This window comes from Coregonus clupeaformis, chromosome 2, assembly GCF_020615455.1.
Source record: "Coregonus clupeaformis isolate EN_2021a chromosome 2, ASM2061545v1, whole genome shotgun sequence".
Lineage (NCBI taxonomy): Eukaryota > Metazoa > Chordata > Actinopteri > Salmoniformes > Salmonidae > Coregonus > Coregonus clupeaformis.
The window spans coordinates 23,993,944-24,012,512 of record NC_059193.1 but is presented as its reverse complement, the minus strand read 5'-3'; the positions used below and the strand labels follow the sequence as shown (position 1 = coordinate 24,012,512).

Here is an 18,569-nt window from a genome sequence, read left to right as displayed (position 1 = left end):
CAGGGACGGCATGAAAGAGCACCAGCAAGCCAGTGACTCAGCCCCTGCAACAGGGTTAGAGGCAGAGAACCCCAGTGAGAGGGGAACCGGCCCGGCAGAGACAGCAAGGGCTGTTCGTTGCTCCAGCCTTTCCGTTCACCTTCACACTCCTGGGCCAGACTACACTCAATCATATGACCTACTGAAGAGATAAGTCTTCAGTAAAGACTTAAAGGTTGAGACCGAGTCTGCGTCTCTCTCACATGGGTAGGCAGACTGTTCCATAAAAATGGAGATCTATAGGAGAAAGCCCCTGCCTCCCGCTGTTTGCTTAGAAATTCTAGGGACAATTAGGAGGCCTGCGCTTGTGACCGTAGCGTACGTATTGGCATGTACGGCAGGACCAACTCGGAAAGATAGGTAGGAGCAAGCCCATGTAACGCTTTATAGGTTAACAGTAAAACCTTGAAATCAGCCCTTGCCTTAACAGGAAGCCAGTGTAGGGAAGCTAGCACTGGAGTAATATGATCAAATTTCTTGGTTCTAGTCAGGATTCTAGCAGCCGTATTTAGCACTAACTGAAGTTTATTTAGTGCTTTATCCGGAATAGCGGAAAATAGAGCATTGCAGTAGTCTAATCTAGAAGTAACAAATGCATGGATTAATTTTTCTGCATCATTTTTGGACAGAAAATTTCTGATTTTTGCAATGTTACGTAGATGGAAAAAAGCTGTCCTTGAAACAGTCTTGATATGTTCGTCAAAAGAGAGATCAGGGTCAAGAGTAACGCCTAGGTCCTTCACAGTTTTATTTGAGACGACTTTACAACCATCAAGATGAATTGTCAGATTTAACAGAAGATCTCTTTGTTTCTTGGGACCTAGTACAAGCATCTCTGTTTTGTCCGAGTTTAAAAGTAAAAAATTTTCCATGCTAAATTCCTTTAATTCTACACATTGTCATGGGGCAGAGATTTGTTGCAGTTTTAAACACCAATATCCTGCAATTCTAAACTTTTCAATGAGTCAGTTTTAAAGCTTAAATTACACTGCATTTATTTTGGGGGAATACATTTTACATTTTAGTCATTTAGCAGACGCTCTTATCCAGAGCGACTTATAGTTAGTGAGTGCATACGTTATTCATTTTTTATATATATCAATATTTTTTTATTTTTTTATTTTTTTACTGGCCCCCCGTGGGAATTGAACCCACAACCCTGGCGTTGCAAACGCCATGCTCAACCAACTGAGCTACATCCCTGCCGGCCATTCTCTCCCCTATCCTGGACGACGCTGGGCCAATTGTGCGCCGCCCCATGGGTCTCCCGGTCGCGGCCGGCTACGACAGAGCCTGGATTCGAACCAGGATCTCTAGTGGCACAGCTAGCACTGCAATATAGTGCCTTAGACCACTGCGCCACTCGTACATGACGTGTGGAGTACTGTGGATACCAATATCCCTGTGAGTCTCGCAGGCCCATGTTGCCCAGGGTTATTGCAGTGTTCACATGCTAGTTGGAACTAGTAAACTGACAATTCCGACTTGCTAACTGGTTGTAGTTAAACACGTGCGGCGTTCATCCAGTTAGCAATTCGGACATTTGAGTTTCGACTACCAAATGAACGCGGCAAGAACATAAATTATAGATTACATTTTATTGTATTACACTGAATTTATTCCACGAAACAAAATTTGTTTAACCTGTTGAGTAATATTCATTAAAAACGTATCTGCCCTGCAGGACCCCACTTTGGCTGCGTTTAGACAGGTAGACCAATTCTGATCTTTTCACTAATTGGTATTTTGACCAACCAGATCAGCTCTGAAAAAGAGCTGATGCGAAAAGATCTGATGTGATTGGTCAAAATACCAATTAGTGGATAAAATCTCAGAATTGGGCTGCCTGACTAAACGCAGCCCTTGAGAACCCCTGGTCTACACTACATGGCAGTGTTGCTGATAGGCACTATTCTATAGACTAAATGGCCAACCAAAGGCTTTAGAAGTGAGGCGTGAGCATTTATTCCCAAAAGTCATTTGACTGAATGTTTGACTGACATTTGACTGAATGTTGGTGCTCAAGCATTTATTCAGCCTGGGCGAACATGATACTTCAGTTATTAACATAACTAACTACACAAAGTATCAAACACTAAAATAAATAAACAAGACATTAAGAAAAATCTAAAACAAGGTGTCAGAATGTATTTTATTTATTCCATGCTCATTGGCAATCTAGCTGCCACAGCACTGAAAATAGCAGAGTTACGTTATTCTCCACAGTATTGATATTATCCTATTCTTCAGTTTTCACCTTTACATTAAGATAAATAATCAAGAGGGATAACGTCACACCTGTGCCAGAAAACTACCTCCAGGGGAAAAAAGTATGTTTCTGCAAGTGCTGGTTTGTATATATTAAAAAAAGAACTACTCCCTGGTGTCGAAAGTCTAAAATCTAATCTCACCACCAGGTCAAGTGAAATAAGCATTTAGTTCTCTAGTATCACACACCCATCCAGTCACTTTTCCTGCATTGTCCTGAACTGTGGCCCTATTGGCTGATACCTCTGTGATTGGCAGCCTACATCAGCCTATGGGGTTGCTACCTGAAGCTGACATCACAGAGCAGTGATAGGTGGTCGGAGGGGTAGTGGTACGAGGGCAGGCGGTCAGGTCCTATCTCTTCCTCAGTGGGTATGTCCAGCAGGGTGTTAACAGTGAAAGCATCGTGAGAGTACCAGATGTAGTCCAGGGTACTGCAGCTCTCCCCTGAGGGACGGATCTTCCAGGTAGTGAAGGCTGGCTCTGTCTGCCCGTCTGCACTCAGCAGCTTATAGGCTGAGCCCAGACCCAGGGGGGAGGAGATAAAACGCTTGTATACGTCCTCCGAGGGCTCAGCGTTAAAGTCCCCACACACTATCAGAGGCACCCCCTCTGTCCCATTCCCTCCCCCAGCTCCCCTACTGACTGGGTCAGACCCAGCCGGCCCCGAGGTGATAGCCTTCAGGCTCTGCAGCAGGTCAGCCCCCTGGGCACCCCTCAGCCTCTCCCAGCCGCTCCTCGCCTTCAGGTGGGTCACGGCCACGCACAGCCTCTGGCCCGTCTCCTGGCAACGCAGCGTTTGCACGATGGCCACCTGGTTGGTAGGCAGCATCATGGCGGAGAGGCGCAGGTGGGAGGTAGAGAGGAGGCTGAAGCGGGCGCGGCGGTAGAAGAGAGCACAGCCGTCAGGGCCGTTGTTGCTGGCCACGTCCAGGCAGGGGGACCAGGGCTTGGACAGGAAGGTGCTGTGGTAGCCCAGGCTGGCCAGGATGGGCTGGAAGGTGTCGTAGTAGTGGTCCACTTCCTGGAGACACAGGATGTCAGGGCGGTAAGTGAGGATCTGCTCCAGGATCAGGTACTTCCGCTCAGCCCAGATCAGAGCCTCCTGAGGACAGCGCACAAAGACGTCTTTACCCTCCCCTAGAGCTGAGAGGAGAGAGGGCAGTTAGCAGGGTCCAGTTTGCTCAGTTGTAGAGCATGGCGCTTGCAACGGCAGGTTTGTGGGTTCGATTTCCATTGGGGACCAGTACAAAAACTAAGAAAATGTATGCACTCACCACTGTAAGTCGCTCTGGATAAGAGCGTCTGCTAAATGACTGAAATGTAATGTGTAAATGTAGTTAGCTGACATTACCAGAGTAGACATAACGTATACTATGTACAGTTCTCCCCATTTCTGATCGTGAACACTTTGAGCAGTATCACGGTCTGCAGTCTTGAGACCAAGTCTTGGATATACACTGAGTGTACAAAACATTAGGAACACCTGCTCTTTCCATGGCATAAACTGACCGGGTGAATCCAGGTGAAAGCTATGATCCCTTATTGATGTCACTTGTAAATTCCACTTCAATCAGTGTAGATGAAGGGGAGGAGACAGGTTAAAGAAGGATTTTATAAGTGTGTCAAGAACTGCAACTCTTCGTTTTTTACGCTCAACAGTTTCCTGTATGTGTCAAGAATGGTCCACCACCCAAAGGACATCCAGCCAACTTGACACAACTGTGGGAAGCATTGGAGTCAACATGGGCCGGCATCCCTGTGGAACGCTTTCGACACCTTGTAGAGTCCACGCCCCGACAAATTGAGGCTGTTTTGAGGGCAAAAGGGGGTGCAACTCAATATAAGGAAGGTGGTCCTAATGTTTTGTCCACTCAGACATACAGATGCTCTTGTGGTCTTCTGTAATCTGTAGTACTCTATCATCTATAGAGGTCTATGTACCTTGAGCTAGGATGTTCCACGTCATGACCCGTATTGGTGGTGTGTTCTGCTGCTCATGGTTCCTGTATTGGTGCTGGTGTGTTGGGTCTGCAATGTAGACCAGGTCCCTGTGTGGCCGGGCCGGCCGGTTCTGGAGGGCTTCCTCACACTCTCTGAGCAGCTGGTCTGGGTTGGCCTGCTCCAGGCCCTCTGGGTCCTGGTCTGGGTCCTGGTGCTCTGGGTAGTAGTCCTGCTGGACCAGGGGAGCACTGCTCAGGGTCTGGGCCAGGGTACCAAACAGCCTGCTGCTGCCCATCGGACACACTGGGGACACAGAGACAACATATTAGAGAGATACAAAACACTGTACACAAATGGTGTGCGTGCATGGTCACGTCTACGCCCACAAACTCACCAGACAGCTTATGAGACATTGTGAAACATGAGTGCAGAGAGTAATCCTGTTCGCTCCTGTCAAGTTACCCAGCAGTCAGCAGAGACTGTCGGTGGGGCAGATGTCTCTCAGGCTCTCACATGAAAGACCATGTCCATGTCCGAATCCGACTAAATAGATCATCTGTAACCACTCAGTGTAGCATGGAATGCTCTTAGGTTGACAAGTCAACCGCGATACATTATTTTGCTCCGTTTACCACAATAAATGTCCACCGATTAAAAAGGCTAGCAATTTCATAGGACACACCCTCTCGACAACAGTCAGGCTCTAACTCATCCTCTGCGTTCCTTGGAAGCCATTTTGTGAGAGAGTAGCTAGAAAGAGAATAGATAGAGAGTAGACAGAGACTGGATCTAAAGAGAGACATACATATGTGGTCTTACCCATCATCTCCATCCTGAGAATATGTCCGTGTGGTTTAGTGATCCTCACCACTGTTTAGTCTTGTCTATCGGTCTGAGAAAAACAGCACTACTCTCTAGCTCTATTCTATTTGATGATCTCCTTCACTGTCTTTCTCCTTCAGGGTCTTCTGATTTTCTCTCTCACTCAAGTCGGACAATCTGACTCCTCCCACTTCAGTTCTCTGCTGCTTTCAGTTCTCTCCAAGTCTATCTTCCCCAGTCTCTCTCCCTCTCTCGGTCTCAGTCTCTCTCTCTGTTTCTGTGCCATTCCAGCTGGTGACAGTGTGACTGTTTACATTTAAAAAAAAGTCTTGCAGACGCTCTTATCCAGAGCGACTTACAGTTAGTGAGTGTAGTAGTTCTTTTTAATTTTTTTCATACTGGCCTCCTGTGGGAATCGAACCCACAACCCTGGCGTTGCAAACACCATGCTCTACCAACTGAGCTACATCCCTGCCAGCCATTCCCTCCCCTACCCTGGACGACGCTGGGCCAATTGTGCACCGCCCCAGTAAGCCTGTCTGAGACTGACTATAGTAGAGGGGGAGAGGGAAGAAAGGAAGGGGGGGATATGAGGTCGTCATCATTGCTAGTCATAAGTGGCAGTGACAGTGAGGGTTTCACCGCTAGTCAGGTGGAGCTGACAGACAGATGTATCTGGACACTTGAAAAACCCACAGGGGAGTGGGAGGTGGACAGTAAACACACACTCGAGTCGCATGCGCACACACACAAACAGGTTTAGAGTGTAGGGGGCAAGGGTAGGTGAGTTCCTCAATACCCAGGACAGTGTTCCAATGCAGGTTCATGTTTACACACTATAAACCAATCCAGAGAGAGGGAAGAGGAAGAGAGGAGCACAGTATTTATTTGCTACCATCTACTGACCTCTAGTGGGGCTCCAGTTTCCATTCTGGAGTTATTACTTATTCTCCTCATCAAATCACATGTTATTGGTCACATACACATATTTAACAGATGTTATTGTGGGTGTAGCGAAATGCTTGTGTTCCTAGCTCCAACAGTGCAGTAATATCAAACAATTCACAACAATACACACAAATCTAAAGAAAAAGAATGGAATTAAGAAATCTATAAAATATTAGGACGAGCAATGTCAGAATCCGGGTGGGTGGGATGTATAGACATTATGGACAGTTTGTGGATAGAATATTTAGTATATCTGTAGAATACGTAGGATAGAATAGTATATATACAACAATAGTTGAATAGGATGGCATTGACTAGAATACAGTATATGCATGTGGAATGAGTAAAACAGTATGTGAACATTATTAAAGTGACCAGTGATTTCCATGTCTATGTACATAGGGCAGCAGCCTCTAAGGTGCAGGGTTGAGTAACCGGGGGGTAGCCGGCTAGTGACAATGACTAAGTTCAGGGCAAGGTACTGGTTGGAGGCCGGCTAGTGATGGCTATTTAACAGTCTGACGGCCTTGAGATTGAAAAAAAGCTTCTGTCTCTCGGCCCCAGCTTTGATGCACCTGTACTGACCTCACCATCTGGATGATAGCTTGGTGAACAGGCCGTGGCTCAGGTGGTTGATGTCCTTGATGATATTTTTGGCCTTCCTGTGACATCGGGTGCTGGAGGGCAGGCAGTGTGCCCCCGGTGCCGCGTTGGGCAGACCGCACCACCTTCTAGAGAGCCCTGCGGTTGCGGGCGGTGCAGATGCCATACCAGGCGGTGATACAGCCCGACAGGATGCTCTCAATGGTGCATCTGTAAAAGTTTGTGAGGGTCTTAGGGGCCAAGACACATTTCTTCTTCACCACACTGTCTGTGTGAGTGGACCATTTCAGATTGTCAGTGATGTACAGCCGAGGAACTTGAAGCTTTTCACCTTCTCCACTGCGGCCCCGTCGATGTGGATGGGGGCGTGCTCCCTCTGCTGTCTACTGAAGTCCACCATCAGCTCCTTCATTTTGTTGACGTTGAGGGAGAGGCTATTTTCCTGGCACCACTCTGCCAGGGCCCTCACCTCCTCCCTGTAGGCTGTCTCGTCATTGTTGGTAATCAGGCCTAATACTATTGTCGTCTACAAACTTGATGATTGAGTTGGAGATGTGCATGGCCACGCAGTCATGGGTAAACAGGGGGTACAGGAGGGGGCTGAGCAGGCACCCTTGTGGGGCCCCTGTGTTGAGGATCAGCGTAGTGGAGATGTTGTTTCCTACCTTCACCACCTGGGGGCGGCCCGTCAGGAAGTCCAGGACCCAGTTGCACGGGGCAGCATTCAGACCCAGGGCCCCAAGCTTAATGATGAGCTTGGAGAGTACTATGGTGTTGAAGGCTGAGCTGTAGTCAATGAACAGCATTCTTACATATGTATTCCTCTTGTCCAGATGGGATAGGGCCATGTGCAGTGCGATGCCGATTGCATCGTCTGTGGATCTATTGGGGCGGTATGCAAATTGAGGTGGATCTAGGGTATCAGGTAAGGTGGAGGTGATATGATCCTTAACTAGCCTCTCAAAGTACTTAATGATGACAGAAGTTAGTGCTACGGGGCGATGTCTTTCAAACCATCTTTATTTACATAGACACCTTTCAGACGTGATAAAATCTCGAACACATGACATCTTCACATCCTCTAACGACTATTCTAAGAGCTCTCTTAAATATTGTCCGCGCACACACACACAGCCCTCCTATTCAAATCCCAGTGTCCAGGCTGTCTCCATGGCGCTACATAGAGCACTCCCTCTTTGTCTCACTCTCGCTCCTCCTCTCTGTTTCTCTCTATAAAACAGTAATACCTTATTTACATAAGTATTCAGACCCTTTGCTATGAGACTCAAAATTGAGCTCAGCTGCATCCTGTTTCCATTGATCATCCTTGAGATGTTTCTACAACGTGATTGGAGTCCACCTGTGGTAAATTCAATTGATTGGACATGATTTGGAAAGGCACACAACTGTCTATATAAGGTCCCACAGTTGACAGTGCATGTCAGAGCAAAAACCAAGTAATGAGGTCAAAGGAATTGTCCGTAGATCTCCCGAGAAAGAATTGTGTCGAGGCACAGATCTGGGGAAGGGTACCAAAACATTTCTGCAAGAACACAGTGGCCTCCATCATTCTTAAATGGAAGAAGTTTGAAACCACCAAGACTCTTCCTAGAGCTGGCCGCCCGGCCAAACAGAGCAATTGGGGGAGAAGGGCCTTGGTCAGGGAGTTGAACAAGAACCTGTTTGTCACTCTGACAGAGCTCCAGAGTTCCTCTTTGGAGATGGGAGAACCTTCCAGAAGGACAACTATCTCTGCAGCACTCCGCCAATCAGGCCTCTATGGTAGAGTGGCCAGATGGAAGCCACTCCTCAGTAAAAGGCACATGACATGAAATCAAGATTGAACTCTTTGGCCTGAATGCCAAGCCTCATGTCTGGAGGAAACTAGGCACCGCTCATCACCTGGCCAATACCATCCCTACGGTGACGCATGGTGGTGGCAGCATCATGCTGTGGGGATGTTTTTCAGCGGCAGGGACTGGGAGACTAGTCAGGATAGAAGGAAAGATGAATGGAGCAAAGTACAGAGCGATCCTTGATGAAAACCTGCTCCAGAGCGCTCAGGACCTCAGACTGAGGCGAAGATTCACCTTCCAACAGGACAACAACCCTAAGCACGTAGCCAAGACAATGCAGGTGTGGCTTCGGGTAAAGTCTCTGAAAGTTGTTGAGTGGCCCAGCCAGAGCCTGGACTTAAACCTGTTCGAACATCTCTGGAGAGACCTGAAAATAGCTGTGCTGCGACTCTCCCCATACAACCTGACAGAGCTTGAAAGGATCTGCAGAGATGATTGGGAGAAACTCCCCAAATACATGTGTGCCAAGCTTGTAGCGCCATACCCAAAAAGACTTGAGGCTGTTATCGCTGCCAAAGGTGATTCAACAAAGTACTGAGTAAAGGGTCTGAATACTTATGTGATATTTCAGTTTGTTATTTTTAATACATTTGCAAACATTTCAAAAAACCTGTTTTTGCATTGTCATTATGGGGTATTGTGTGTAGATTGATGAGAGAGAGAAAAAAACATGTAATACATTTTAGGATAAGGCTGTAACGTAACAAAATGTGGAAAAAGTGAAGGGGTCTGAATACTTTCCGAATGCACTGTATGGTATGTTGCATCCGAGTGTTGGTGTTTCCCAAACATAAGGTTAAAGATACTGTAGCTGGTAACGCCAGTGGAGTGGCCATTTTGTTTCTGACTCATGTTATTCAACTACGGAAGAACATGATTTTATCTGTGCAGTCAGCTATACTTACTTTACTTCCCATCTCCCTAGAGTACAAAAGCAAAGAGATGAAGGAAACAGTTTCAATAAATCGGTATGTAGGCCTATGTCACATCCGGGCTCTGGGACTCTATATGTTGAGCCAGGGTGTGGTCATTCTATGTGTCGTATTTCTATGTCGGGAGTTCTAGTTGTGCTGTTTCTATGTTGGCCAGAGTGACTCCCAATCAGAGGCAACGAGTGTCAGCTGTGGCTGGTTGTCTCTGATTGGGAGCCATATTTAAACTGTCTGTTTGCCCTTTGTGTTTTGTGGGATCTTGTTCGAGTTGGTTTGTGTTTGACCGTTGACTGTCACGTTATCGTTTTCTTGTTTTGTTCGTGCTTTCACTTAAATAAAGAAGTATGTTCGCAACTAACGCTGCGCATTGGTCTACTCCATACGACGATCGTGACAGAAGATCCCACCATACCAGGACCAAGCAGCGTGTCCAGGAGCAGGCAGTCTGGACGTGGGAGCAGATCTTGGACGGGCAGGGGTCCTGGACCTGGGAGGAAATCCTGGCCGGGATGGATCGCCGGCCATGGAGTGAGACGGTAGAGGCGCGACGGAGAGAGGAGCAACGGCGTAATCAGTGTCGTCGTCGGACGGACGAGAGGCAACCCCCAAAAAATTTTTTGGGGGGGCACAGGGCATGGACGACGGGGCTGACGGAGGCAGACAAGGGGCGAATTCAGAAGGCCACCAGGTTACGGGGGTCACTGGTCAAGGAAGGGAAGGAAGGTGTAGAGGCACGGCGAGAGGTACTGGGGTGTGTTACCAGTCCGGTCCGGCCCGTTCCAGATCCCGGTGTAGAGCCAGTGATGTGTGTCCCCAGTACGGTCCGGCCTGTTCCTGCCCCTCGCACCAAGTGTACGGTGCGCGTCGCCAGCCCGGCCCGGCCTGTTCCTGCCCCTCGCACCAAGTGTACGGTGCGCGTCGCCAGCCCGGCCTGTTCCTGCCTCTCGCACCAAGCCTACGGTGCGCGTCGCCAGCCCGGCCCGGCCTGTTCCTGCCCCTCGCACCAAGCCTACGGTGCGTGTCGCCAGCCCGGCCCGGCCTGTTCCTGCCACTCGCACCAAGCCTACGGTGCACGTCGCCAGCCCGGCCCGGCCTGTTCCTGCTCCTCGCACCAAGTGTACGGTGCGCGTCGCCAGCCCGGCCCGGCCTGTTCCTGCCCCTCGCACCAAGCCTACGGTGTGCGTCGCCAGCCCGGCCCGGCCTGTTCCTGCCCCTCGCACCAAGCCTACGGTGCGCGTCGCCAGCCCGGTCCGGCCTGTTCCTGCCACTCGCACCAAGCCTACGGTGCGCGTCGCCAGCCCGGCCCGGCCTGTTCCTGCCACTCGCACCAAGCCTACGGTGCGCGTCGCCAGCCCGGCCCGGCCTGTTCCTGCTCTTCGCACCAAACCTACGGTGTGCGTCGCCAGCCCGGCCCGGCCTGTTCCTGCCACTCGCACCAAGCCAGGGGTGCGAGTCGTCAGCCCGGTAAAGCCCGTTCCGGCTCCACGCACCAAGCCAGGGGTGCGAGTCGTCAGCCTGGTCCAGCCCGTTCCTGCTACTCGCACCAAGCCAGGGGTGCGAGTCGTACGCCTGGTAAGGCCCGTTGCTGCTCCACGCACCAAGCCAGGGGTGCGAGTCGTCAGTCTGGTAAGGACCGTTCCTGCTCTACGCACCAAGCCAGGGGTGCGTATCGTCAGCCCGGTCCGGTCCGTTCCAGCTCCACGCACCAAGCTAGGGGTGCGCGTCGTCAGTCCGGCACAACCCATGCCTGGGTCACCGGTGCCTGATCAGGTACCGGTCAGCTGCTCCACAACGGAGCTGAAGCTACCCGCTCCTACGATGTCCAGTTCAGCTCCAGCCAGCGGGGCCAGACCGGACCAGGGGCGCTATGGGGGGATTATTGGAGGGTGGTGGGCAAGCCCGGAGCCAGAACCGCCGCCGAGGAGGAATGCCCACCCAGCCCTCCCCTGTTTGGTTCTAGTTGAGGCGCGGTCGCAGTCCGCGCCTTTAGGGGGGGGTACTGTCACATCCGGGCTCTGGGACTCTATATGTTGAGCCAGGGTGTGGTCATTCTATGTGTCGTATTTCTATGTCGGGAGTTCTAGTTGTGCTGTTTCTATGTTGGCCAGAGTGACTCCCAATCAGAGGCAACGAGTGTCAGCTGTGGCTGGTTGTCTCTGATTGGGAGCCATATTTAAACTGTCTGTTTGCCCTTTGTGTTTTGTGGGATCTTGTTCGAGTTGGTTTGTGTTTGACCGTTGACTGTCACGTTATCGTTTTCTTGTTTTGTTCGTGCTTTCACTTAAATAAAGAAGTATGTTCGCAACTAATGCTGCGCATTGGTCTACTCCATACGACGATCGTGACAGCCTACTCATTTATTCTGTAGAACTAAATCAGTTGTTCTCCATAAAAAAAACTGCATTGACAGTGTAACAGGGTTGGTTATGTTTCCACTTGCCTCTAAAGAAATGTGTATTTAATGTTCAAGCATTCTTTTTGGTTGGTTCAACTCTGATGACAATAAGGCGTGTTGTGATTGGCCCCGCTTGCAGCTAGAGGGAGATCGTGAACGTCAGGTCTTCCCAGTATGAAAATGTGATGCAAGGGGTAGGTCATGTTCTGAATACTGTTTTATATTTTACAATGTGTACAAGGTTGCTGTACATTACTGATTCATACATGTGTGGGTATATGATACCTGTTAGGGATTGAGGGGCTTTCTGGGATGTGCTTTGGCATATGATTGCTGTAGATAAGTGTGTTAGCTAGCATACACCGACGTAATGGTCACATGAGCCCACTGCTAACACAGTTGCCTTCATGTTACAGATTTTGCCATCGACAGCCATCAATATCGTTAAGCTCTGCACTAACGTGCTGTTTCCCATTTAACAACAGGTATTTACACATGTTATATTTTGTATAGTATTTTTGTATTTTGTTTTCCCAGTATGAAAATGTGATGCAAGGGATTTTGCCATCGACAGCCATCAATATCGTTAAGCTCTGCACAACTAACGTGCTGTTTCCCATTTAACAACATAAATAAATTATGCTCAACTGGGACCACTGGCTGATGTGATTTATTAAGAGAAAACACAACACAAGGAGAGTATGATATACATATGTTACAACAGCACAGCACAGCACATCTATCTACAGGCCTACATTTCAACTGGAGAGCAGAACCTCTCCTTAGGAATGTGGGTGACATCCGCGTTGAATGAGACAATCACATGACTGCTCCAGGCAATTATCATATGAAGGATGGGAGCATGGAAGAGATTAGTCATCCGGGTAAATTGAAATGAAAAAAGATCCTTCTCCTAATCTTAATTTTGAATACATTGAATGATGATGGTTTATACATTTTGGGGTTGGGAGGCAGCCAGAGGACTGACCCCAAATGCCCCTAGTACTCCTGCCCATGAATGGGAGGGGGAACAGCAGAAAAATTGCCTGGCCCGGCCGCCTCACTTTCAGAGTATTTCTGAGTGTGTGTGTGCACATTCTTAATAAGGAAACCTTTCTCTTGAGTCGTAACACAGTTATGCAACCCTCATCTCATTAAAACAGGCAGTGCACCAAGGGAAAAAACAAATAAAGCTATTTTAGTTTCTTCCTTTTTACCCCCCTCGTCATTAGATAATAGTTTAATCCACTAGTGGAATTAAAACAAAACACATTCCTTCCTCTGAGGATTTACCATTAGTGGGTGAACGTAGCTAGTTATGAAACCCCCTTAGCCGCACTCTATGGATCAGTGTACTGTTAGCTGTCTGGATACAGCGAGGTACAGGGGCTTCTATCACCATGACCTGCTTTTACTGACATTACGAAACCTAAAATAACTCAACCCCTCTCTGATTCTGATCTGTGCCTTCATAGCTCCTCCTCAGTCAGCCTTCACCTTTTAACCTTTGACTGTAACGACTCAGAAACACTATTTCAACGAGGCAGGAAAAGGAGGTCACAGGTAGGAAAAATTAAGGCCTGAAGTAAAAAAGGTGCCATAACCTCTATAGGCTATGTGGTGAGGTTACCTTTTTTAACCTCTGAGTCTGACCTTTCTCCTACTGTGTTGGAGCCATTTTGCTGAGTGTTTGCAGTGGTGGAAAAAGTACCCAACTGTCATACTTGAGTAAAAGTAAAGATACCTTAATAGAAAATGATTCAAGTAAAAGTGAAAGTCACCCAGTAAAATAATACTTGAGTAAAGTCTACAAGTATTTGGTTTTAAATATACATAAGTATCAAAAGTAAAAGTATAAATAATTTCAAATTCCTTATATTAAGTAAACCAGACGGCACGGTTTTTATTTACTTACTTACTTACGGGTAGCCAGGGGCACACTCCAACACTCTCAATAATTTACAAAGAAGCATTTGTGTTTAGTGAGTCAGAGGCAGAAGGGATGACCAGGGATGTTCTCTTGATAAGTGTGTGAGTTGGACCATTTTCCTGTCCTGCTAAGCGTTCAAAATGTAACAAGTACTTTTGGGTGGCAGGGAAAGTCTATGGAGTAAAAAGTACATGATTTTCTTTAAGAATGTAGTGGAGTAAAAGTAAAAGTTGTCCAGAATATAAATAGTAAAGTACAGATACCCCAAAGTATTCCAAGTATTTTTACTTAAGTACTTTACACCTCTGAGTGTTTGAATGCTATGGCATAAGAGTCATAATGTATCTCCAGTCTTTTTTTAAACTACAGTAAATGGTTATACAGTGGGGGGGAAAAGTATTTAGTCAGCCACCAATTGTGCAAGTTCTCCCACTTAAAAAAGATGAGAGAGGCCTGTAAATTTCATCATAGGTACACGTCAACTATGACAGACGAACTGAGGAAAATAAATCCTGAAAATCACATTGTAGGATTTTTAATGAATTTATTTGCAAATTATGGTGGAAAATAAGTATTTGGTCACCTACAAACAAGCAAGATTTCTGGCTCTCACAGACCTGTAACTTCTTCTTTAAGAGGCTCCTCTGTCCTCCACTCGTTACCTGTATTAATGGCACCTGTTTGAACTTGTTATCAGTATAAAAGACACCTGTCCACAACCTCAAACAGTCACACTCCAAACTCCACTATGGCCAAGACCAAAGAGCTGTCAAAGGACACCAGAAACAAAATTGTAGACCTGCACCAGGCTGGGAAGACTGAATCTGCAATAGGTAAGCAGCTCGGTTTGAAGAAATCAACTGTGGGAGCAATTATTAGGAAATGGAAGACATACAAGACCACTGATAATCTCCCTCGATCTGGGGCTCCACGCGCAAGATCTCACCCCGTGGGGTCAAAATGATCACAAGAACGGTGAGCAAAAATCCCAGAACCACACGGGGGGACCTAGTGAATGACCTGCAGAGAGCTGGGACCAAAGTAACAAAGCCTACCATCAGTAACACACTACGCCGCCAGGGACTCAAATCCTGCAGTGCCAGACGTGTCCCCCTGCTTAAGCCAGTACATGTCCAGGCAATGTCTGAAGTTTGCTAGAGTGCATTTGGATGATCCAGAAGAGGATTGGGAGAATGTCATATGGTCAGATGAAACCAAAATATAACTTTTTGGTAAAAACTCAACTCGTCGTGTTTGGAGGACAAAGAATGCTGAGTTGAATCCAAAGAACACCATACCTACTGTGAAGCATGGGGGTGGAAACATCATGCTTTGGGGCTGTTTTTCTGCAAAGGGACCAGGACGACTGATCCGTGTAAAGGAAAGAATGAATGGGGCCATGTATCGTGAGATTTTGAGTGAAAACCTCCTTCCATCAGCAAGGGCATTGAAGATGAAACGTGGCTGGGTCTTTCAGCATGACAATGATCCCAAACACAACGCCCGGGCAACGAAGGAGTGGCTTCGTAAGAAGCATTTCAAGGTCCTGGTGTGGCCTAGCCAGTCTCCAGATCTCAACCCCATAGAAAATCTTTGGAGGGAGTTGAAAGTCTGTGTTGCCCAGCGACAGCCCCAAAACATCACTGCTCTAGAGGAGATCTGCATGGAGGAATGGGCCAAAATACCAGCAACAGTGTGTGAAAACCTTGTGAAGACTTACAGAAAACGTTTGACCTGTGTCATTGCCAACAAAGGGTATATAACAAAGTATTGAGAAACTTTTGTTATTGACCAAATACTTATTTTCCACCATAATTTGCTAATAAATTCATTAAAAATCCTACAATGTGATTTTCTGGATTTGTTTTTCTCATTTTGTCTGTCATAGTTGACGTGTACCTATGATGAAAATTACAGGCCTCTCTCATCTTTTTAAGTGGGAGAACTTGCACAATTGGTGGCTGACTAAATACTTGTTTTCCCCACTGTAGGCTAGCCTCTAGGCTAGCTAGACCATGGGGTGAAAGTTTAGGCTTAAACCAGACAGTACAGTATGAAGATAGGCTAAAATTGCTTCTCCAATAGAAATCCCTGATCATACTTGCAGGCGATGTCATGGCGACGGTGGGTACAGGGACTGCTGCAGACCTTTTATGAGAATGTTCTGGCAAACTTTTTGATCAGTGATACATACACCCTCAGCACCCCTACTTCCCTGGCTATTCCTCCTTGAGGTGCCTAGTAGGTCAACCCTGGGCCTCTCAGTGGCATGGTTCTTACTTAATGTTGTTCCTGCATGGTCAATCCATGTGTGTGAGCTTTAAGGGCTTTGGTGCCCTTGAACTAACATGGGGCATGGAAGGGACATGTCTTGGAAAACAAACCTGAATCCAGTCAGCAAGGGAAGGCCTTGACATTCATTGAACATAATGAAACAAGTTTCCGATGGTGAAAGGAGCAACAATATGGTTTATAAGATCATTTCAACAGAATCCATGAATAACGTTATTATATAATTGTCTTTTTTTTTTTTTTACATAACAGAAAGGCCTAGAGCTGCGTTTCCTAAACTCGGTCCTGGGGACCCCAAGGGGTGCACATTTTGGTTTTGGCCCTAGCACCTGACAGCTTAAAATAATCAACTCATCATCAAACTTGTATGATTTGAATCAGCTGTGTAGTGCTAGGGCAAAAACTAAAACGTGCATCCCTTGGGTCCCCAGGTCTGAGTTTCAGACACGCTGGCCTAAAATAGAAGATGCCTCCTGAACTCTGGAAAAGCCTACCTGGTCCAGAGCTCACCGACGCGGACGATGAGCCGCGTGATTTCACCTGTGGCTTGCCGCTTCTGCCGTCTCCTCCTCCGGTGTGACAGTACCGTGAAGCCGGAAGGGAGAATCTCCTCGGAGCTGGCTCTTTCTTAGCTGCCGGCCCCAGGGAGGCAAGACAAAATGCTGCCAAGTCTCGGTGAAGGACCGAACACCGACGAGCCGGATACATGCCTCGCTCCGGTTCTGGTACAATCAGTCGCCAAGGTTCTGGTACAACCAGTGAACGAGAGAGCGGCGAGGCGCCTACCGTAACAGCCTCCTTCAGTCAGCCCCTACACTCGACAGCCCTGTCAAATTCCAACCATTTACATACCAATAGCGAGAGCATTCTATGCACACAACATTCTCTCACGTTTGTATCAGTAGCAAAGTATAACCGGCAGAAGTTTTATCATATTTCTCAGGGGTTCTTTGAACTACAATTTCGAGGGGGGATAACGAAAAATGATGTCAAAACCATAAATACAAATGCTGGAAAATCTTGTCAATCCAAATATATCTGTAGTAATTATTGGTTTAGAGATGCCCTTAATCAAACCACATTATTCATTATATTGAGAGATTTAAAGCAACGTTCCCAGAAAACCACCCCCTGATTCCAACTGCCAATGGATTGATCTGTACAGCTGTTTTTATGCCGTCCGTGCAATCAAGAATCCTTTGGATGTCCATACACCCCCCCAAAAAAAATTTCAAAAAAATTTCCAATGCCAATGACTACTCAAAACCCGCCCAAAAACCCTTAAAACTAGCCCATTTTTTTCCCACAGCAGGAGTTGCCACATTTAGCCAATAAACCATTTCCCCATAACGTTATCAAGCGAATTAAGAAGGAATCATGACTTAACTTCTAACGACCTAAGAAGCAAATTCGGTTTTCCATCAAAATAATATTTATTGCGAGCTAATGTGACTAATAAAGGAATTTTAATATGTTTCAAGAGAAAATATAATTCGCCCTTATTAAACTTAAAAAAACGAATGTTAGGCTATTTTCTGGTAATTGTGCCTTTATTATGTGCCAGATGTTATTAATGGCCAAATTGTGAGATGTACTTGTCATTTCAATAGGTAGAGGCTAGGCCTACTGACTAAAATCTGGGTTTATGATTGTAATTCAATTTTGCAATGGTTTGCTTAGCTGGATGCAGGTAGCCTATAGCCCCTGATAGGCCTACATCTTATTTCAGACAATTTACAGTAGCCTAGGCAAGATGTAAAATGAACAATTTAGCAGCTTGCTTAGTTCACATTGACAGACTAATTTATTCAACATGAATAGGGAGGCGATTTCGAGGTAAGAAATGCTTATGTTGCCCAATAGCCTGCTGGAATAGGCTACTGAGGATGGGTTCGTAATTTCAATCACTGAATCAAATATTAAAATATGAATAGGCCTATGCTTGTCAACAACAGCCAGTGTTTTTAAAAGTAAAAAAAAACTACCTGTAGCCTAATCTGACTGACCATTACCTTCAATCTAATGCATTCTAACAACAGTTGATCGGCAATTGCGATAGAACTGTTACCATGATCACAATTGATAACTTCCAATTTCATTAACTAAACATGGCCATTAATAACAGCATAATAACACAAGGCTACAACAACAATAAACTGAAGTTATAGGCTATTTATTAAACCCATTTGCAGGCTCCAGGTAGGCTACACAAGTGGCACAAATTGATTTGCAATGACTCCAGTGATATTGCCATTTCAACATATTTATTGTATAAAATGGTAGACTACAGTAGCCTACATTGGCATATAAATTAATAGGATAATTGATGGCCAACAGATGCAAATGTATCATTCTCCACATGTAATGTCAGTTTCTTTTCCCCATAACAGAAGCCCGAGAGGGAGTTCCATAACTTGCATTTCAAATTTCTACTCGGGCAGCGCTCGAGACTCAATAACTGAGCATGCTTAAAACACTTCTCTTAATATGGTTAGAATGCAGTTTAAACCACCTCCGAGCGAATTCGCTCTTCTAGAGCG

General features: G+C 46.6%; 1 protein-coding gene across 2 annotated transcripts; it reads right to left on the bottom strand.

Moving 5' to 3' along the window:
* Positions 1–2,177: 2,177 nt before the first annotated feature.
* On the bottom strand, positions 2,178–16,911 carry LOC121536531 (nocturnin). Of its 2 annotated transcripts, none has more exons than XM_041843878.2 (3): positions 16,524–16,911; positions 4,252–4,554; positions 2,178–3,453 (listed from the first exon to the last, which is right to left on the bottom strand). In XM_041843878.2, exons 1-3 carry the CDS (start codon positions 16,735–16,737, stop codon positions 2,588–2,590), a joined length of 1,383 nt encoding a protein of 460 aa, XP_041699812.1. In that variant the 5' UTR covers positions 16,738–16,911; the 3' UTR covers positions 2,178–2,587. The 2 variants fall into 2 exon arrangements, with proteins under 2 accessions (XP_041699812.1, XP_041699821.1); XM_041843887.2 differs by lacking the exon at positions 16,524–16,911 and adding an exon at positions 5,071–5,397.
* Positions 16,912–18,569: the final 1,658 nt, after the last annotated feature.